The sequence below is a fragment of the Chiloscyllium plagiosum genome, chromosome 50 (genome assembly GCF_004010195.1).
Source record: "Chiloscyllium plagiosum isolate BGI_BamShark_2017 chromosome 50, ASM401019v2, whole genome shotgun sequence".
In the NCBI taxonomy this organism is placed as follows: domain Eukaryota; kingdom Metazoa; phylum Chordata; class Chondrichthyes; order Orectolobiformes; family Hemiscylliidae; genus Chiloscyllium; species Chiloscyllium plagiosum.
In genome coordinates, this window is record NC_057759.1 from 223865 (window position 1) to 244556 (window position 20692).

Below are 20692 nucleotides of genomic sequence, written 5' to 3' on the forward strand. Positions count from 1 at the left end.
CCCCGGGGGGCAGGATGGTGGTTATTGGGGGGTGGAGGGGAACAGGAGAGATTCCCCCCCCCCCCCCCCCCCCCCCCCCGGTGAGGTATATTGTACAGACCGCGAGGTCTCTCTCCGTCTCTACACATCTCTCTCTCTCTCTGTTTGACTGTCCACGACTTGCTTTAACTCTCTTTGTTGATGACTCTTTGATCTTGCGTTTCTCTCTGAGTCTCTATCACTATGTTTCTTTGTAACTCTATGACCCTCTGTCCCTCTCTGTCTCCAGTCGGAGTACTGTTTGTTGCTGAACACAACAATTCCTGCCTTAGAAAAGTGCCTAACAGTTTGGTTTAATCACAGGCATCCCTGTGTCAGTCCTCGAGCTGAATGCCCACCTGGAAATGAGGTAATGGAGGGAGACATCACCTCGTTAATCCGCTCGGTTCGACCCCAATTCAATATATTTTCTGTAAAAATGGTGAGGAGATTTACTGGAAATACTCCAACCACTGCAGAACCGTACACACAATCATCAACATCAGCAAAAGTCAAGAGGGCAATTAGCACTGTGCTGTTTCTAACCAGCAGGCAGGGTCTCTCCTGAACAGCAAATGTTTTCAGTGAGTTTTTAAGCAACTCTATACAAATCGACATTATCAGAGCAATGTGATAGCACTGGGGGAGCATGTAGAGGAAAGTTTACCAGGATGTTTCCTTGGGAACTGGAGAGTTTCGGTGATGGAGAGAGAGATTGGACAGACTATAGTTGTTTTCCTGAGAGCAGAGGAGATTGAGAGTGTGGTGACATGATTGAGATGTATAAAATGAAGAGGGGTGTAGATAGGGTAGAGAGGAAGAAACTTTTCCCCCTTTGATGGAGGGATCAATGACTGGGGGAGGGGCATATGTTGAAAGTAAGGGGCAGGAGGTTTAGAAAGGGATGTGGGGGCAAACATTTTCACCCAGAGGGTGGTGGGGAATCTGGAACTCACTGCCTGGAAGGGTGAGAGAGGCAGAAATCCTCATCACGCTGAAGAAGGATTTAGATGTGCACTTGCGATGCCAATGCTAGAGTGAGATTAAGTGGTCCTTGAAGTTTCACTTGTATTTTCCTGCAGAAATAGGGGCTTGGATAAGATGAATAGCCAAGGTATTTTCTGCAGGGCATGGGAGTCCAAAACTAGAGGGCATTGGTTTAAGGTGAGAGAGGAAAAATTTAAAAGTGACCAGAGGGGGGTACTTCTTCACACAGATGGTGGTACATATTTGGAATGAGCTGCCAGAGGAAGTGGTAGAAGTGGCTACAATAACAACCTCTAAAAGAGATTTGGAAAGATACATGGATAGGAAAAGTTTAGACGGATATGGGCCAAAGGCAAACAAATGGGACTAGTTTTGTGAGTTAGGCCTGGTCAGCATGGACGAGTTGGGCCGATGGGTCTATTTCCATGCTGTATGACCAAATGACTGGGAAAATTGTGTTAGAGAATAGAGAGTTGGTTGCTTTTGACTGGTGTGGATTCAGTCAGCCGAAGATCTGTGCTGTAGACCACTGACTCTGAAATTACTTGTTAAGCAATCCATCAGAGAAAGGTAGAAGCTTAGACAATATGAGCTGGGGGAAGCTTATGGTAACACCAAAGATGTTCATAGTAGTGTAGGGTTGGGGACACTGATGGTAACCCACAGGATGTTGATAGTGAGGTGGGGGTGGGGACAGTGACGGTATCCTTCAGGATGTTGATAGTGGAGTTGGGGACTGTGGTGGTAACCTGTAGGATGTTGATAGTGGGGATGGGGACAGTGAATGGTAACCCTCAGGATGTTGTTAGTGCAGCAGGGTGGGGACAGTGACGGTAACCTTCAGGATGTTGATAGTAAGAAGAAGGTGGGGACAGTTACAGTAACCCCCAGGATGTTGATAGTGCAGTGGGGTGGGGACGGTGATGGTAACACCATTGAACATTGAGAGACAATGGTTGGATAATTTGGCCATCCATACTTAACACAAATCTTTCGAAGTATAGATTTTACAACATAGGGAGACTTTGCAATGATGTGAAATCTTGCTTGTTTTATTTCTCCTTTCCATCAATTATTATCCTGTCATCGAAGATAACATCTGTGAAAAAAGAGACAATTTCAGCGTCCGTTTTTTTATTTCCTCTTTGTCTTGTTTTGTTCCGGTTCCTGTTGCTGGGGTTTTCCTCACCCCCAGAGCCAATAAAATGGAGATCCTGATTGGGAGTCTTCTCGTTCTAGAGTGTGTACTGAGCCAAGGTACTGGACCCTACTTTCAATGGTACTTTCAACAGAAAACCTTAAACAATGCCAGTAGGAATTACAACTCGAGCTCAGGCAGAACAGAGCTGGCCATTGAATCCTTCCAGTCCCAGCACCAACGCCGATAACAGTGTCTGTTGGTCAACAGGGGTCCCTGTGGAATGATATTTAATGTGACCAGTAATTCCATCGACCTCAGTGTCAGGTAATCCATTCTTCATCCATGATCTGTGCTCATGTTTCACTGGTGCAGTTGAAGACTTGACATGAACACTCTTAAACAAAAATTGCCTCAGACACTCAACAGGTCTGGCAGCATCTGTGGAGAGAGACAGACAGACAGAGTGAATGTTGCAGGTTGTAAACACAAAGTGCTGAAAAAACTCAGCAGATCTGGCAGTAGCTGTGTGGGGGGGAGAGAGAGTGTGTGTAACATCCTTGCACAGATAAGGGAGACTTCACAGTGAGACGATTCAAGTCCAGGAGCAGGGATGGCTTGCGACAATTGGACAAGATGCGACCACACCCTGGAGAACTGTGTGTGCAGTTTGGGGTCTCCTTATCTGAGCTTAAAAATGTGTTGCTGGAAAAGCGCAGGTCAGGCAGCTTCAAAGGAACAGGAGAATCAATGTTTCGGGCTGACCTGCTGCGCTTTTCCAGCAACACATTTTTAGGCTCTGATCTCCAGCATCTGCAGTCCTCACTTTCTCCTAGTCTCGTTATCTGAAGAAGGACATTGTGCCTATGGTGGGAGTGCAGCAAAGGTTTCCCAGAGTGATTCCTGAAGGGTGGAGACAGACTGGATTAGTTAGGACGATATTCACTGGAGTTGAGAAGAATTAAGGTGGAATCTCTTAGAAATCTATTAAATTTGAACAAGGACGAGACAGAGTAAACACAGGGAGGGTGTTCCCGGTGACCAGGTGGAGAATCCAGAACCAGGGTGCCATTGTCTAAAGGAAACGTGACAAGATTGAGATGGAAGAAATGTCTTTGCCCAGAGAGTGGGGAGCCTGTGGAATTCTCTGCCACAGAAAGCAGTCAGGGCTAGAACACTGAATGTTGTTCAGGAAAGAATTGGATTGAGTTCTTTGGGGCTAAAGGGAGAGTTCGGGGAGGCACAGGATGAAGTTGGGTGATCAGCTATGATCCCATTGAATGGGCGGAGCAGGCTGGATGGGCCGAATGGCAGAGTCCCATTGGTATTTTCGATTTGTCTGTGAATGACCCAGTTGCCACTGACAGGTGGATGACACAGGGAAGTTTTGCCTAGATATACGTAGGCAGTGAAAATGAGGGACAATAATTTCCAGTGTGGATGCAAAGTGCTCTTTTGAGTTCAGCATCAAATATTCTGGGTTGGATTGGTGGGATGTTGTAAAAGAGAGGCTGCACAAAAACAGTGATGTCACTGCGATGGTGAGGGTTTGGAGCGAATTTTACAGACACAAAGGTTTTCCTCCAAATGGATGGGTGTTGGCAGGGGGTTAGGGTAACAGGGAACAGGAAACAGACCTTCACTCCGTGTGATGTTCAAAAGTGGCTGGGTTTTTGAGGGTTAATATGAATGAGAGAAAATCTCCACTTTCACTGAACCAGAAATGTTATAGAAGTATATATATATATATATTTATTATATCCTGTACCAGCGTTTCTTAGTTTGAGATGGTGAAAACCAAGTACACCAAACTGCTATCTGTTTTGGAGTCATCTATAATCAAAAAACAATAAGTGACACTGGCTCAGTGGTTAGCACTGCTGCCTCACAGCACCAGGGTCCCAGATTAGATTCAAACCTTGGGCGACTGTCAGTGTGGAGTTTGCACATGCTCCCTGTGTCTGCGTGGGTTTCCTCCAGGTGCTCCGGTTTCCTCCCACATTCCAAAGATGTGCAGGTCAGGTGAATTGGCCATTTTAAATTGCCCATAGTGTTAGGTGCATTCGTCAGAGGGAAATGGGTCTGGGTGGGTTACTCTTCGGAGGGTGGGTGTGGACTTGTTGGGCTGAAGGGCCTACTTCCACAGTGTAGGGAATCTAATCTAACCTACTCTGCTGTAAGGACGACAGCTCCAGTCTGTACAATCTCTCTCAATCACTGAAACCCTCCATCCCCCAATGCAATTTGTGGTAAATCTCCCTTTGCTTCCTCTCCCCGTTCATTTAGGTATGTACCATTGTTAAAATGTCTTTTGTTTTATTTACTGCTTCCTCAAATTGTACATCAGGAAGGAAACACAAGTTATTTTGCAGTGAAAAAGAGGGTAGTTAATTTTTAATCAGTTCAAAATTAAAAACTGAGGTGAGGAGGAATTTCTTCTCGGACTGTTGAGTGTCTTTGGAACTCCTTGCCACAGAGAGCTGTGTGTGGGGACAGGGAGCAGGTTTGAGACAAGGACAGATAGGTTCTTGATCAGTTGGGGAATGGAGGATGACATGTTAAGTGCAGGAAGGTGACCATGGGGAATGGTGCTCAAGGGGCCAAATGGCCTTCTCCTGTTCCTGTCTGTGATGGTACTTCAGGGAATGAAATCTGCCCTTCTTCGTCTGCTCTGCACTTGACTCCTGCCCCTGTGCAAACTCTTCACTGCCTTCTAGCTCATAGAGATGGAGCTATCCAATCCATCCATGCCGACCAGATATCCCAACCCAATCTAGTCCTACTGCGAGCCCATATCCCTCCAAACTCTTCCTGTTCATATTCCCATCCAGATGCCTTTTAAATGTTGCTATTGTACCAGCCTCCACCACTTCCTCTGGCAGCTCATTCCATACACGTACCACCCTCTGTGTGTAAAGGTTGCCCCTTAGGTCTCTTTTATATCTTTCCCCCTTCACCCTCAACATAAACCATAAACCCTCTAGTTCTGGACTCCCCGACCCCAGGGAAAATACTTTGTCTATTTATCCTATCCATGCCCCTCATAATTTTGTAAACCTCTATAAGGTCACCCCTCAGCCTCCAACGTACCAGGGGAAACAGCCCCAGCCTGTTCAGCCTCTCCCTATAGAACAAATCCTCCAACCCTGGCAATGTCCTTGTAAATCCTTTCTGAACCCTTTCAAATCTCACAACATGTTTCTGATAGGAAGGAGACCAGAATTGCATGCAATATTCCAACAGTGACCTAATCAATGTCCTGTACAGCTGCAACTCCTGTACTCAATACTCTGACCAATAAAAGAAAGCATACCACATGACTTCTTCACTATCCCATCTACCTGTGACTCCACTTTCAAGGAATTATGAACCTGCACTTCAAGGTCTCTTTGCTCAGCAACAGTCCCTAGGACCTTACCATTAAGTGTGTAAGTCCTGCTAAGATTTGCTTTCCCAAAATGCAGCACCTCGCATTTATCTGAATTAAACTGCATCTGCCACTTCTCAGCTCATTGTCCCATCTGGTCAAGATCCTGTTGTAATCTGAGGTAACCTTCTTCGCTGTCCATTACACCTCCAATTTTGGTGTCACTTGCAAACTTACGAACTGTACCTCTTATGCTCGCATCCAAATCACTTATGTAAATGACAAAGTAGAGGACCCAGCATTGATCCTTGGAACACTCCACTGGTCACAGGCCTCCAGTCTGAAAAATAACCCTCCACCACCACTCTCTGTTTTCTACCTTTGAGCCAGTTCTGTATCCAAATGGCTAGTTCTCCCTGTATTCCGTGAGATCTAACCTTGCTAACCAGTCATTTCAGTATAGCATCCACTTCCTACCTTGGTAGAAGTGGCCACATCCTGTTCAGAGTACCGAGAAATAACCTTTGTCAGGGTCAGGTTTTGGCTTGTTCAAATCATGTGATTTGCCAAGAGAAATTGGTCTGCCTAATGACCCCAGATATTCATAGCTCCTCCTGTACACTCTGTCTTTCAGACAAAGTTTGTTATTCTCATCCATTTTCATAGAATCATACAGCACGGAAACAAGCCCTTCAGCCCAACTCACCCATGGTGACCAGTTTTCCCAAATACAACTAGTCCCGTTTGTCTGCATTTGGTGCATATCTCTCTAAACTTTTCTTATCCATGTGCCTTTCCAAATGTCTTGGAAATGTTGTAACTGTACCTGCCTCTACCACTTCGTCTGGCAGCTCATTCCATATACGCACTGCCCTCTGCGTGGCAAGTTTGCCTCTCAGATTCCTTTTGAATCTTTCACCTCTCACCTTAAACCTATGCCCACTAGTTTTGGACACCCCTACCTTGGGGAAAAGACCATACATACTTACCTTTTCTCTGCTCGTGATTTTATAACCTCTAGAAGGTCACCCCTCAGCCTCTGACGTTCCAGGGGAGAAGAGCTTCCAGCTTATGCAGCTTTTTCTTATAACTCAAACTATGTAGTTGTGGTCACATCTTTGTAAATCTTTTCTGTACCTATTCTTGCTTAAGAACATCCTTTCCACTGCAAGTTGACCAGAACTGTGCACAGTATTCTAAAAGTGGCCTCACTAAATCCTGTACAATTGAAACATGATGCCCCAACTCTTGTCGTCAGTGCTCTGACCAGTGAAGGGAAGCATGCCAAAAGCCACTTTCACCACAGTATCTAACTGCAATGCACATTCAAGTAACTATCCACCTGACTCTGAGGTCTTTTTGTTCGGAAACAGTGCCCAGACTTGTACTAGTAACAGTATAACTCATGTCCTGGTTTGCCTTACCAAAATGCAACACATCATATTTATCTAAATTAAACTTCTTCTGCCATTCCTTGACCCACTGGCTCAGTTGATCAAATTTCCATTGTACTCTTTGATAACCTTCTGTGTCCACAATGCCACCAGTTTTGGTCCGGGTCCTATCCACTACGTTTCTGTGTTGACCTGTGGAGCAGCAACCACCCTGCATCACATATGCCGCCCTGAGGCACACAGATACAGGAGGGGATGAGGGACCAGGTTAAGAGAAAGAGGGAAATGCTTATGCCAGCCTTCCACGGACATCGTGAGACAGCACAGAAGAAAGCCTATGAAACTTTACAAATCGATCAATAACAATCCAACCTTCCAGCAATTAAGGAGGATAAGGAAGAGAAGGCAGAGCAATGTCATGTTTCTGCAACTAGGCTAGGCTTTGTCTCAATTCACTCAGCAAGATGTCAGTTCCAAAGATGGACTTGTCTTGAGAAACCATCTACATAGTTGTCTCTCCCACAACCCTCAGTGTATCAATTTATTCCCACTGTAGCACAATCTAACTGTTGATGGCAGAGGTTTGAAGTTTTATGCTGTTCATTCCTAACTTTAGCATCCATTTGATTTCCTGGCAAATGGGTCCAGGCAGACAAGCCAATGAATTGAATGTATTCTCTATCTTTTGTTGAAATTTTGGTGGAAATAACTTGTTTTCCAGCCCTATCTTCATTGCCCTTTAACTTCATCACTGTCAATATACATCCAACTCTCTTTTCATACCTCATATGGAACCGACCTCCACCATGATCCCTGACTGCACGATCCAAAATCCTAACAATTTTGAGTAAAGACATTTCTCCTCGTCTCACTCCTTGCCAGTGAGACGAGGAGATTTATTCCCACACTCCTTGCCCTTTTACTGACAATCTTGAAATTGTGACCCCTAGTTAGTGGTAACAACTAGGGGTAGTGGTAACAAAATATGCTTCTTTCCCCTGGCAAAATTCTTCATAATTTTGAACACCTCCATAAGGTCCCCGTCTTAATCTTTTCTGCTCCAAGGTGAAGGAGTCTGATATCACTAATCCTTCCTTGTACGTAAAATCCTTCATTGCTGCTAATATTCTAGTAAATCTTCAATGAACAGTCTCCAGAGCTTAAAGTTCCTTCCTTAAATAAAGTGCCCAGAACTGATCACGAATGTGATCTGACCAATGATTTCAGTCTCAGATTATTGTTACATTGTGTGTGCACATGCATGCACAGGAGCCTTTATCATGTGCTGCTGGGCACTGTGTATCCTCAACTGTGATAAGTGATGTTAAGAGTCAATTCATATCTGCAAATAATTGAGGCCAAATTTTATTATTTTCCTTTCAGCATCCAGTGTCTGAGTGAGTTTGCTCTTGTGCTGCCACTCTGTATCTCAGTTCATGTCTCTTGTAGTGAATGGGAAACAGCCAAAGTTCTTTAATTGTTAGTGCCTGTAGGAATCACGTGCAAGTGAAAATGTAACACACTGCAACAGAAAGGATTCTGTGCTGTTCTTCAGAGACAAGGTAGGAAACACAGTAGACCTTCTGTATCTTGTATAGTGTGGAATCTAACAGAGTAATGATATAAAATGTCCATCTTCAGAATGCCATCAGTTTTTGTTTCAGTGCATATTGATTTACTTTTCTGAACACTGCTGAACTAACAATCAGTGTAAACTGAATCCATTTGCAACTAAGTGAAAGGGTGACAAATCATTCAATTGCATTGAAGCTGACTGACCATAATGTTCCTTGTACACAAAAGAAGATTGACTAATTCACTTCTATTTTCTGATGCAGACAAAACATTACCCTGCTCTGTCGTGTGATGATGCACCATTAACAGTACTCTTGGTTACTCTATAGTAGGAAGGAGGAAAGGAAAAGGAGTTTTATTTTTTTGTCATGCAGTGCACAATATGTAAACTGCCAAATTCAATTTATCGAACAATCAACACTGTTCAATTCTACTTGAAAATAAAACGAGCAGTTCTACAAACCTACTAATTTTGGCCTTTTCTTTCCCTTTCTCCACTGCTTTGAAGGGTGGTTGTTAGATTCCACTGAGACATTTTGTAAATTGCAGACAGATTTCACGCTTTTTCTGAGACACATCCCAGGGAGGGGGAAGAGGAATACAGAGCTCTTTGTAGAAAATTGCAACCAATTTTGAAAGAAATACATAATTATCTAAAAACAAAAAGAATTTCTGGTTGGACTGAACCAGACAAAACAAAGTCTTCTACTGCAATATGAAGAAGTGGAGAATAATGATGTGATAAAGATGGGGATGGCAGCTCCTCTGCTACCATGATACATTTATGCAATTGGATGCTGCATGCTCAGGATGAAAATTGTTAGCTGGTTGTTTCTGATCATGCAGACTCAAAAGTTTTCTAGGGCCTGATTCTGTACTGTAGGCCTCTCTGACCAGGGATTTGTGGGTATAAATCATTTTGAATGTAACATTTTGCAATGTCAATGGAACAGTATGGCTGTTAGACATTGTAAGGTGTGTCAGGATGGTGTATGCTTTTGAAAGTAAGTGTGTGTTTGTGTGTGTTGGGGGAGGGGGTGAGGGGAAATGTTTGGTTACGTACCTACACATTAATCATTCTATGTCAGACTTCGACATAGAATGTGCATTTGGAATTCATATTATTTGCTGTGTCTATATACGTCACAAAAGATTACTTGTCATTCTCAGTTATTGATAGCTGAAATGTTTCCTTCAATAACAATTTGTACTCAATATCTACTTTACACATGGTTGCTCAAAGTAATCACATCAGCTATTTGTTCACCTTAATTGTAACATTAAAACTATCGTTAATAAATGCAGACAACATAAACAATGGTGGATTTGTGGGTAGTGGAGAAGCTTGTCAAAGAATACAGCGAGATATAGATATACTTGCAGATATGGGCAGAGAAATGAAACATTGAGTTTAATTTGGCAAAGTGTAACAGGCTGGACTTTGGGAGATCAAATGTTGAGGAAAGGTATACAGTAAATGGCTGGACACTGAACACCATTGACGTACAAAAGGATCTTGGGGTTCAAGTCTATTGCTCCCTGAAAGGGGCCATGTAAGTATTCAGGGTGGTATCTAAAAGGCGGCATGTGGCACGCTTGCCTTATTGGGCAGGGAATTGAGTACAAAAGTCAGGATGTCATATTGCAGCTTTATAAGACTTTGGTTAGGTTATGCTTAGTTTTGTGACAAAAGATTAATTCTGTCCTTCTCAGTTACTGATAGTGGAAATGTTTCCTTGAATATCTGTACTCACTATCTACTTCATAGATGGTTGTTCAAACTAACAGCATCGTCTATTTGTAATGTGAAAAGTATCCTTACTAAAGTTCAGAACACATGAGGACAGCCTCAGTCGGGACATTGGGTTCCTGTCACACTACACACACACTTGAGCAGACCCTCTCTCATCCACATGCTCATACACACACATATACACCCTCTCAGGCTTATACACGATCACACTCATACACACACACACAAACGCACACATTCACATATGTACTCACACTCACATGCTCTCTCTCTCTCTTTCTCTCGCACACACAAGTCTATGGGGTGAATTTGCATTTGCAGAATTATATTTGCAGATACATTCTATTTTGCTCAAAAAGAGCACAATCTACAGGCAGTCAATCCATGCCATATTTTATATATTCCTACTTTGGCAATAAAACCACTCTGACTCAAGATTGGGATACAGACAGACTCTAACTTAACACCTTTAATACATTGTCTGAGCTGAGATGTCACCCTTTTTAAAATAAAACCTGAAGTCATCTTGAGAACATGACTTAAAAGTAGTTCTGGGATGTATATATTAATGGACTAAAACTTGCAACCCATTCTAAAAGATGAAACACTGAACAGCAACCTAGATTTGTTCAATATATCCTTTCAGTTGCATGACACTGTAATCTTTTGCTATAAATTCTGTGTCTCATGATCCTGTTTCACAGCAACCTGATGAAGGAGCAGCACTCTGAAAGCTAGTACTTCCAAACGAACCTGCTGGACTATAATCTGGTGTTGTGTGATTTTTCAGTTGTGGTCAGCACATTACAGGAAGAACGTGGAGGATTTAGAGAGGGTGCAGAAGAGGTTTGCCAGAATGTTGTCTAGATTAGAGGGTGTGAGCTATAAAGAGAGGCTAGAAAAACCCGGGTAGTTTTCTTCTGGGCAGCAGAGGCTGAGGAAGGACACCACTTCGACTGGGATAACACATCCATCCTTGGAAAGGCCAAACATAGAGATACATGAGAATTCCTAGAAGCATAGTATTCCAATCGAAACTCCATCAACAAACACATTGACTTGGATCCCATTTACCACGTCGGGAAAAAATGAACAGGAAATAACATCGCCAACCCAAGGAAACCTAAACACAAATAGAAAGCGGGCCTTACTACCAGTGCTTCATCCTGAGGCTCACTGATGATGTTATCTTGTATGGTGACAAAACGTCTAAAAACAAACCTTCCAGTTCAGCAAACAAACCTATATCCAGAAGTCTCTAAAAGTAAGACATGCATGGTTAAGTTTGATGGTCAGAATCTTTTTCCAAGAGTTGAAACGTCTAAAACTAAGAGGCATGCCTATAAGGTGAGGGGGGAAAAGTTCAAAGGAGACCTAAGGTGCAGTTTTTATTTAAAGTAGAGAGTGGTAGGAGTGGAATGCATTGTCGGGGTGGTGATAGAGGCAGATACGATACAGGTATTGAAGGGACTTTAAAATATGCAAATTAATATGCAAGAAATAGAGGGATATGGACCAAAGGCAGGCAGAAGGGATTAATTTCATTTGGCGTCATGTTCGACACAACTTCGTGGGCTGTAGGACCCTTTCCTGAGCTGCACCATTCAATGTTCAGATTTAATGCAGTGTATATTTCAGCTGAGAATTCATTCACGTTGATTGGAACTGATTTCATGCATTGAGAATATAGATAAAAAATATAAACTTCTATTTCCTTGGTGGTGTTTAACTCTTGGTTTGAACATCTCTCTCTGGAAATGGAGCTCCAATGTGAACCTGACTCAATTTGTGAATGTGGAAAGGATGTTCTTCGCTGTGACAGCGGTAACATACCTGCTGTTTGTTCGAAGCAGCTGGTCACACTTGGCTCTGTATGGAGATAATATTACATAGTCTTGGTCCTTTGAGTACTTGCCTGGAGGAAGATAGAAGAGATACCTCATGTAAATCAACATCAGTTGTGATTGGCATCAATATAACATTCGGTTAATGATTAGAATTTTTTGTTCAACACCAGCAATTTAAACAGAACCACAGGTCTGATTCCACTCCTGCTCTGAGCTACTGCTTGTCCATTTTTTTCTTAAACTTGACATGCAGTTCCAGGGAATTTTTGTTTTTTAAAAAAATAGGGTCTCTGTCTGCACCACCAAATTAGGCAGATAATTCCAGATACCCACCACTCTCTGCATAACAAACAATTTTCCTCATATCATCCAATCCTACAGCCACGTAGCTTGAATCTGTGATTCCTGATTTTTGAACTCTCTGCCAAAGGAAATAGGTTGCTCCTGTCTATTCTAATGTCTCCCTCTCACTAGTTAGTTAATAATCACTCAACATCAGGTTATAGTTCAACAGGTTTATTTGGAAGTGCACGTTTTCAGAGTGCTGCTCCTTCATCAGGTAGCTCACTTTTTAGTTTTGGAGCTCACAGCTATCCTCTACACTATCCACTCTATGGCCAATTTTTGTGTTGTCTGCAAATTTCACAAATTTGCCCACCACATTCAACTCCAAATCATTAATGTATGAAACAAACAGCAGAAGTCCCAACACTGAGCAATGCAGATCACCACTTAAAACAGCTTTCCATTCACAAGGGCAGCCATTGACCATTACCATTTCTTTCCTGTGACTGAGTCAACTTTGGGTCCAATTAAACACATTAACCTGTTTCCCATGGGATTTTACTTAGAGTCATAGAGATGTACAGCATGGAAACAGACCCTTCGGTCCAACCCGTCCATGCCGACCAGATATCCCAACCCAATCTAGTCCCACCTGCCAACAGCCGGCCCATATCCCTCCAAACCCTTCCTATTCATATACCCATCCAGATGCCTCTTAAATGTTGAAATTGTACCAGCCTCTACCACATCCTCTGGCAGCTCATTCCGTACACTTACCACCCTCTGCGTGAAAAGGTTGCCCCTTACGTCTCTTTCATATCTTTCCCCTCTCACCCTAAACCTATGCCCTCTAGTTCTGGACTCCCCGACCCCAGGGAAAAGACTTGGTCTATTTATCCTATCCATGCCCCTCAATTTTGTAAATCTCTATAAGGTCACCCCTCAGCCTCCGACGCTCCAGGGAAAACAGCCCCAGCCTGTTCAGCCTCTCCCTTTAGCTCAGATCCTCTAACCCTAGCAACATCCTTGTAAATCTTTTCTGAATCCTTTCAAGTTTCACAACATCTTTCTGATAGGAAGGAGACCAGAATTCCACACAATATTCCAACAGTGGCCTAACCAATGTCCTGTACAACCGCAACATGACCTCCCAACTCCTGTACTCAATACTCTGACAATTAAAGGGAAGCATGCCCAAATGCCTTCTTCACTATCCTATCTAACTGCGACTCCACTTTCAAGGAGCTATGAACCTGCAGTCCAAGGTCTCTTAGTTCAGCAACACTCCCTAGGACCTTACCAGTAAATGTATAAGTCCTGATAAAATTTGCTTTCCCAAAATGCAGCACCTCGCATTTATCTGAATTAAACTCCATCTGCCACTTCTCAGCCCATTGGCCCATCTGGTCCAGATCCTGTTACCCTGTAATCGGAGGTAACCTTCTTCGCTGTCCACTACACCTCCAATTTTGGTGTCATCTGCAAACTTACTAACTGTACCTCTTATGCTCGCATCCAAATCATTTTATGTAAATGACAAAAAGTAGAGGACCCAGCACCGATCCTTGTTGCACTCCAGTGTTCACAGGCCTCCAGTCTGAAAAACAACCCTCCACCACCACCCTCTGTCTTCTACCTTTCAGCCAGTTCTGTATCCAAATGGCTAGTTCTCCCTGTATTCCGTGAGATCTAACCTTGCTAATCAGTCTCCCATGGGGAACCTTGTCGAACGCCTTACTGAAGTCTATATAGATCACATCTACTGCTCTGCTCTCATCAATCTTCTTTGTTACTTCTTTAAAAAACTCAATCAAGTTTGAGAGGCATGATTTCCCACGCACAAAGCCATGTTGACTATCCTGAATCAGTCCTTGCCTTTCCAAATACACGGACATCCTGTCTCTCAGGATTCTCTCCAACAACTTGTCCACCACCGAGGTCAGGCTCACCTGTCTGTAGTTCCCTGGCTAGTCTTTACCACGCTTCTTAAACAGTGGCACTACGTTTGCCAACCTCCAGTCTTCCGGCACCTCACCTGTGACTATCGATGATACAAATGTCTCAGCAAGAGGCCTAGCAATCACTTCTCTAGCTTCCCACAGAGTTCTTGTATACACCTGATCGGGTCCTGGGGATTCATCCACCTTTAACTGTTTCAAGACATCCAGCACTTCCTCCTCTGTAATCTGGACATTTTGCAAGATGTCACCATCTATTTCCCTACAGTCTATATCTTCCATATCCTTTTCCACAGTAAATACTGATGCAAAGTATTCATTTAGTATCTCTCCCATTTTCTGTGGCTCCACACTTTTTGGACCAGTCTATTGTGATGATGCTGCTCCTTTAACAAGCTTGTAAAAGACACAGGCTCAAAAAAGTCTGTGTTGATGAGTTTTAGGGCCATATTGATTATAGCTAACAGATAATTCCTTAGGCAAAAGGCTTCCACATTTTTAAAAAGAACACTTGTACAATGAAAGGGAAGTGGCCCAGTTTTCCCAGCTCAGCTTTTCTCTGGTTTGATTTGGTTTTTGGCTGTCTGGCTATTGACTGAAAGCAGTCAGGCAATTGAAAAAGCTGTTGAACCCGAAGCAGCAAGTCCATGATTGTACCATTCTTCTGACATCTCTCCTGTAAGACACTGTTTGATTTTAGCTTTTGTGGCAAGGGGTGTTTATGGGGACTGTTGTAAATGTTGGGAACATCATCATTAAGTTGGTATAATCCGTTGAGTTTTCAGATTTGTTGTTATTCAGTATTCTGTTCTCTTTTGTTTGTGTATCACTGCATCCCTCCTAGAATATCTTTGTTACACCCGCTTAAAATAAACTAGCAAAGTTAGAGTCTGGGTTACTTTCTTGAAATGTTTGGAGGGGATCTGGCCTTTTCCAATAACAGATTTGGGGCTGTTTGAAGAATTTATTCTATAGTTCCGATTTGGGATTCAGGTTGCTGGACTCTAAGGCAGCGAATGGTAAGTATTAATGTCTTTTTTTCCAGGAGTTGAATTCAATTGGTTTGAACAGCGCTTGGACAAAGTGAGGATTGCAGATGATGGAGATCAGTGACGAGTGTGGGGTGCTGGAAAGGCATAGCAGGTCACGTAGAATCTGAGGAGTAGGAGAATCGTCATTTTAGGTGTAAGCTCTTCATCAGGAAACAGTGCTTGGGATAGCAATGGCTCTTTGAATCATAAAGAGTTTTCTGGGGGTGGAAGGAGTGACTTCAGATTTTTGCAAAAGGTGATTAATGCCAAGTTGCTGGAATTAGCAAACAAACTGGAGCTTGACCTGCCTCCTTGCACGTGGAAAAAAGGCGATAGTTACATTAATAGCTCAACATTTACATTTACTGCAAACACCATCAGACTCTTTAGAGGTGGCTAACAGTCAATTGAAAATTAAGCAATTCGAGTTAGAGGCAAAAGTCAAGGAAACGGCAATAGAAAAAAACAGTTTGAATTACTATTAAAAGCAGAAGAGAGGAAGAAGAGAGAAAAACTGAGAGCGAGGAAATGAAGAAAGAGGGAGTTTGAACTTTAGTAACTGGCACTTAGACAGGAGTTCAAAACTTCACTTCCTGATGTAATGAGAACTATGTGGAAGAGCAGAGAGTTAAAACAGCAAGACTGGCATCAGAAATGGCTGATGATTGAGTTGATCAATAAATCAAATTTGGGCTGCCAAAATCAATTTCAATCCATGAGGAATAATAATTGTGGATAAGAGAAATTCTCACGTGGAAAGGGAAAAGTAGACCTCGGTGAAGATCATATGGATGATTTACCATCGTAAAAAGGAAACCCTTGAAAGGGAAAGAGAAGTGAAAAAGCTCTGGTGTTCTCACTGCAATAAAGTAGGCCACTTGAAATCAGTGTTGATGGGTTAGGAAAAGCACTGAGAAGCCAAAATGTAGGAAAACAGGATAAGCCAGTGAATTTTGTTGGAGTGGTAACCGAGAGTACTGTGGAGACTAGAAACCTGCACTAGAATGTACAAGCTGGTCGGAGGTTGTTTATGGAGGAAGGGCCAGATCTTCTTAAACCATACACCGTGAAGGTAAAGTTTACTCACATAAGTCAGGAACAACTGGTAAAGAGGGAGCAAGGATCCTCTCAATCTGTGATGCTAAAAAGTGAGGATATATGTACCTCTGAAGGACTATTGCCAAAAAAGGTACGAGTAACGGGAATTCACATTGAAATTAGAAATGCTCAATTGTAAGAAATGAGGTTAGAGTGAAGAGGGGAGAAGTCATAGTAGGAGTACTGGACAAACTTTCAGCTCCAGGAATACAATTTGTCCTTGCTATGATGTTGCTGATTCACTGGTAGGAGTGCTGCCTACTGTGGTTGAAAAACAAATGGAAATTGCCCATAGTGTTTGGTGCATTAGTCAGAGAGAGATGGGTCTGGGTGGGTTGCTCTTCGGAGGGTTGGTGTGGACTTGTTGGGCTGAAGGGCATGTTTCCACACTGTAGGGAATCTAATCTAAAAAAAAATCTAATCTATATCCTGGTGTTGTGTGATTTTTAACTTCATACCAATTGAGTGAGATCCAGAAACTGAGCAACAACTGCCCAGCACCATGAATGGGAATACTCAACCACCAGGATGCTTACACAGGTCAATATCCAACTCCCCAACCGCCTGTTGGAAAGAGGGAAAACGGCGGTATTTCTAATGTTTTTACCAAGACCCCATTGTATGTCCTTTTACAAGAGTATCACATTCCTACAGTTGGTCCACACAACCTTAAGAAACAGCGGGAAACAGAATGAAATTAAAACAGGGCCCACAGCAGCTTCTTCCCCCCTCTGCCTCCCTCAGCAGGCCCACACACAGCCCGAGAAAGGCCTCTCTCTTCCCCCCAGCCCGCTCACTCCAAGTTCCGGGACCAGTTCCTGCTCCGCTCGGCCTCTTACAAACAGCCCCCGGTTCTCCCTGAACTCACCCCGAATCAATCCCGGTCTCCCATCCCGATGTGCTGCTGGAAGGAGCCTGCTGTTCCCTCGCTTCCCTGGGCGCTGATCTCTCCATTGCGGTCTGTTTCAAACAAACCTCTTGCACTCACTGAGTAAATGCTCCTCAATGGCAGCGCTGGGGGAGGGACTCACGCATGCGCTCCTCTGCTCAGGAACAGTCAGCTTGAGCGAGAAAAGTTTAAAATCACACAACAGGTTGAATTGGAAGCACACTAGCTTTCAGAGCGTCGCTCCTTCATCAGGTGATTGTGGAAGCTTCAATCCTAACACAGAATTTATAGCAAAAATTTACAGTGTGATGTAACTGAAATTATACATTGATCTTTCATGTGTAAATCACAAAACTTTTTTTTTAAGTTGCATTCTCAGGTTAGCTGTTAACAATGATGATAGCTAGACAATATGTTGAAGGTATTCGCCCCCTGTGTTCTCTGTCTATGCCATGATGTTTAGATTGATTCTAATCTAAAAAGTGAGATCACAGAGTTTTACATGAATTCATGTAGTTTTTGAGCAAAGTACAATGTAATCCTGCAAGTACATATTCAGCCCACAAAATGTGTGTGTGCGTGTGGGTCTTTCTGGGTTCGGGGTTGTGAGTGTGAGAAAGCATATGTGTGTGTAGTGAGCGCAGAGTGTCTTAAGTCTGTGAGGGGGTGCGTGTGGGAGTGTGTGTGTCTGTAAGGATGTGTGTGGGTGTCTGTGTGCGCGTCTGTGTATATGTGTTTCCGTGTATGTGTGTATAGGAGTGCCTGTGTGTGTGTCGGAGTATCTGTGTGTGTGTATAGTACAATGGTGTTCCCCTGTAATGTGACATGAACCCAAGGTGCCGGTTGAGGCCCTCCCTATGGGTACCGAACTTAGCGATCAGCCTCTGCTCGACCACTTTTCACTGCTGCCTGTCCCGAAGTCCGCCTTGGAGGATAGTCACCCGAAGGTCCGAGGTCGAATGTCCTGGACCACTGAAGTGTTCCCCAAATGGGAGGGAAAACTCCTGTCTGTTGATTGTTGTGTGGTGCCCATTCACCCGTTGTCATAGCCTTTGCTCGGTTTCCTCAATGTACCATGCCTCCGGGCATCCTTGCCTGCAACGTTTAAGATCGACAACGTTGGCTGAGTCACATGAGTACCTGCCATGTACTAGGTGGGAGGTGTCCCCACGCGTAATGGTGGTATCTATGTCCAAACTCTGACACATCTTGCAGCGCCTAACCGCAGCCCAGGGTTGTATGGAGTTGTCCTGAGAGCCTGGCAGCTTGCTACGAACAACGATCTGTTTGAGGTTTGGCGGTTGTTTAAAGGCAAGTAGTGGAGGTATGGGGAAGGCGTTAGGGAGAAAAGGTTCAATCCCATATACAGTTGGAGCGGGAGTGAGCTGGAGGCGGAGCTGGATGATCAAAGCCATTTCCCTGCTCTGTGTCACTCAGTTGCCACTCCGGACCCGCCTCTCACTCTCTGTCAGCTCTTTCTCAGCCAGGTCGGGCCGGCCTGTATAAAAAAGGAAGGGGAGGCAGCTCAGCTCTCATTCAGCAGCGATTGGAGTGAAGAAGAGTGATGTCTGGAAGAGGTAAAGGAGGCAAAGGCCTGGGAAAAGGCGGAGCGAAGCGACACCGGAAAGTGCTCCGTGATAACATCCAGGGTATCACGAAACCAGCCATCCGACGCCTGGCTCGCCGTGGCGGGGTCAAGCGCATCTCGGGCTTGATCTACGAGGAGACCCGCGGGGTGCTGAAGGTTTTCCTGGAGAATGTGATCAGGGATGCGGTCACCTACACTGAGCACGCCAAGCGCAAAACAGTCACCGCCATGGATGTGGTGTACGCTCTGAAACGCCAGGGCCGCACTCTCTATGGATTCGGCGGCTGAGGATAAAGCGACCCTTTTCCAGCAAACCCAAAGGCTCTTTTCAGAGCCACCCAAATCCTCCGATAGAGAGCGGAGGCCTGAGGACGAAGAAAGCAGCACATTGGGAGGGAATAGTGGAACGGTTCTTTCACGTGTCATTTTGTCCAGACACGATGTTACATATTGCAGTATTTGTATTTCATTGACCCTTTCAGAAACGATACTTTCATGAGTTCGGAATTTTTATAGTCTGCTCTTTCCATCTGCCTGTTACAGACCGTTCAGACAGCCATTAAGTTGTGTTTCGGCTGATTATAATCAGGTTTAAATAAAAAATATAGTCGGTAAGCTTCTGTAACTTTATCGTGGTACAATTTCAAGATGTTTAAATCGGCGGGGTTATTTAGATTCATACACGGCGGGTAGACGTTTGGTTGTTGAGTTTGTCTGGGCTGTTTTGAACCCCCCCCCCCCCTTTCTCCTGCCTGTTACAGACAGATCAGGCAATAATCCCGCCTTCTGTCTGCGCTGACAGCTAACTAGGCTTCAATCGATTTCTAGAAAGTATCTGAGTTGCGGACGAATGGCGTAATATATCTTATGTTATTTGATATCAGGGTTTGAGAGGGTGAATTCGGCGGGCATTTTGAAATTGGCCAACTGTCATTTCACGTTACCCAATCAGCTTCCAACCATTCTTTTCTTACCTTTTCTGTCCTTTCCGAAGCTGTTTCTCTGTGGGCTGAGGGACAGGGCTGTGTCCAATCCCAGCTCTGGGGCGGGCTCTCCGTTCCCTTAAACAGGCAGCACCGCAGCAGCTTCAGCATTGACAGCGGGTCGAAGAGAATGGCCAGAACCAAGCAGACAGCGCGCGAATCCACCGGAGGGAAAGCTCCCCGCAAACAGCTGGCGAGCAAAGCGGCCCGCAAGAGCGCTCCGGCCATGGGCAGAGTGAAGAAGCCTCTTCGCTACAGGCCCGGCACAGTGGCTCTGCGGGAGATCTGCCGCTACCAGAAATCCACCGAGCTGGTGATCCGCAAACTGCTCTTCCAGCGCCTGATGCGAGAGATCGCTCAGGACTTCAAGACCGATCTGCGCTTCCAGAGCTCGGCGGTGATGGCCCTATAGAAGGCCAGCGAGGCTTACCTGGTGGGACTGTTTGAGGACACCAACCTGTGTGCCATCCACGCCAAGCGGGTCACTGTCATGCCCAAAGACATCCAGCTGATCGGCCAGCCCTGCACATTCGCCCCCACAGAGAGACAGAAACAACGGCCACTAAACCATCCAGGGAGAGCAGGAAACGATGGGTTGCATTACTATTGTAATTGTGAAACAAGGAAGTAAATAGGCAATGAGTTATGAGCGATATTGACATGGGTAGTGAAGTCATATCGAATGAGATCTCCCGTGTTCGCAGAATTTACTTTAACATTGTAGAATATAATTTTAACATGACATTGTGGTAGATTTTGTATTTAACTAATGGGGGATGAG

At 44.2% G+C, this 20692-nt stretch overlaps 3 protein-coding genes and 2 long non-coding RNA genes across 5 annotated transcripts in view; 4 read left to right on the forward strand and 1 right to left on the reverse strand.

Annotated features, from left to right (window-relative positions):
- LOC122544536 (histone H1-like) overlaps positions 1-20692 on the forward strand; it is a 193967-nt gene that overhangs the window by 155116 nt on the left and 18159 nt on the right.
- LOC122544634 lies at positions 2037-17360 on the reverse strand. Its single transcript, XR_006310372.1, has 3 exons — positions 17320-17360; positions 12066-12147; positions 2037-2584 (listed from the first exon to the last, which is right to left on the reverse strand). It is a non-coding gene; the product is annotated as an uncharacterized LOC122544634 (long non-coding RNA).
- LOC122544673 lies at positions 8104-8941 on the forward strand. The gene is made up of 2 exons (XR_006310434.1): positions 8104-8466; positions 8743-8941. It is a non-coding gene; the product is annotated as an uncharacterized LOC122544673 (long non-coding RNA).
- On the forward strand, positions 18866-19628 carry LOC122544621 (histone H4). The gene has a single exon (XM_043683942.1). It carries the CDS (start codon positions 18905-18907, stop codon positions 19214-19216), a length of 312 nt encoding a protein of 103 aa, XP_043539877.1. The 5' UTR covers positions 18866-18904; the 3' UTR covers positions 19217-19628.
- On the forward strand, positions 20011-20391 carry LOC122544625 (histone H3-like). Its single transcript, XM_043683948.1, has one exon. It carries the CDS (start codon positions 20042-20044, stop codon positions 20321-20323), a length of 282 nt encoding a protein of 93 aa, XP_043539883.1. The 5' UTR covers positions 20011-20041; the 3' UTR covers positions 20324-20391.

Bases quoted from the DNA above. Each gene is read 5' to 3' on its own strand.
- LOC122544621 (XM_043683942.1), top strand. From the start codon at position 18,905: ATGTCTGGAAGAGGTAAAGGAGGCAAAGGCCTGGGAAAAGGCGGAGCG.
- LOC122544625 (XM_043683948.1), top strand. From the start codon at position 20,042: ATGGCCAGAACCAAGCAGACAGCGCGCGAATCCACCGGAGGGAAAGCT.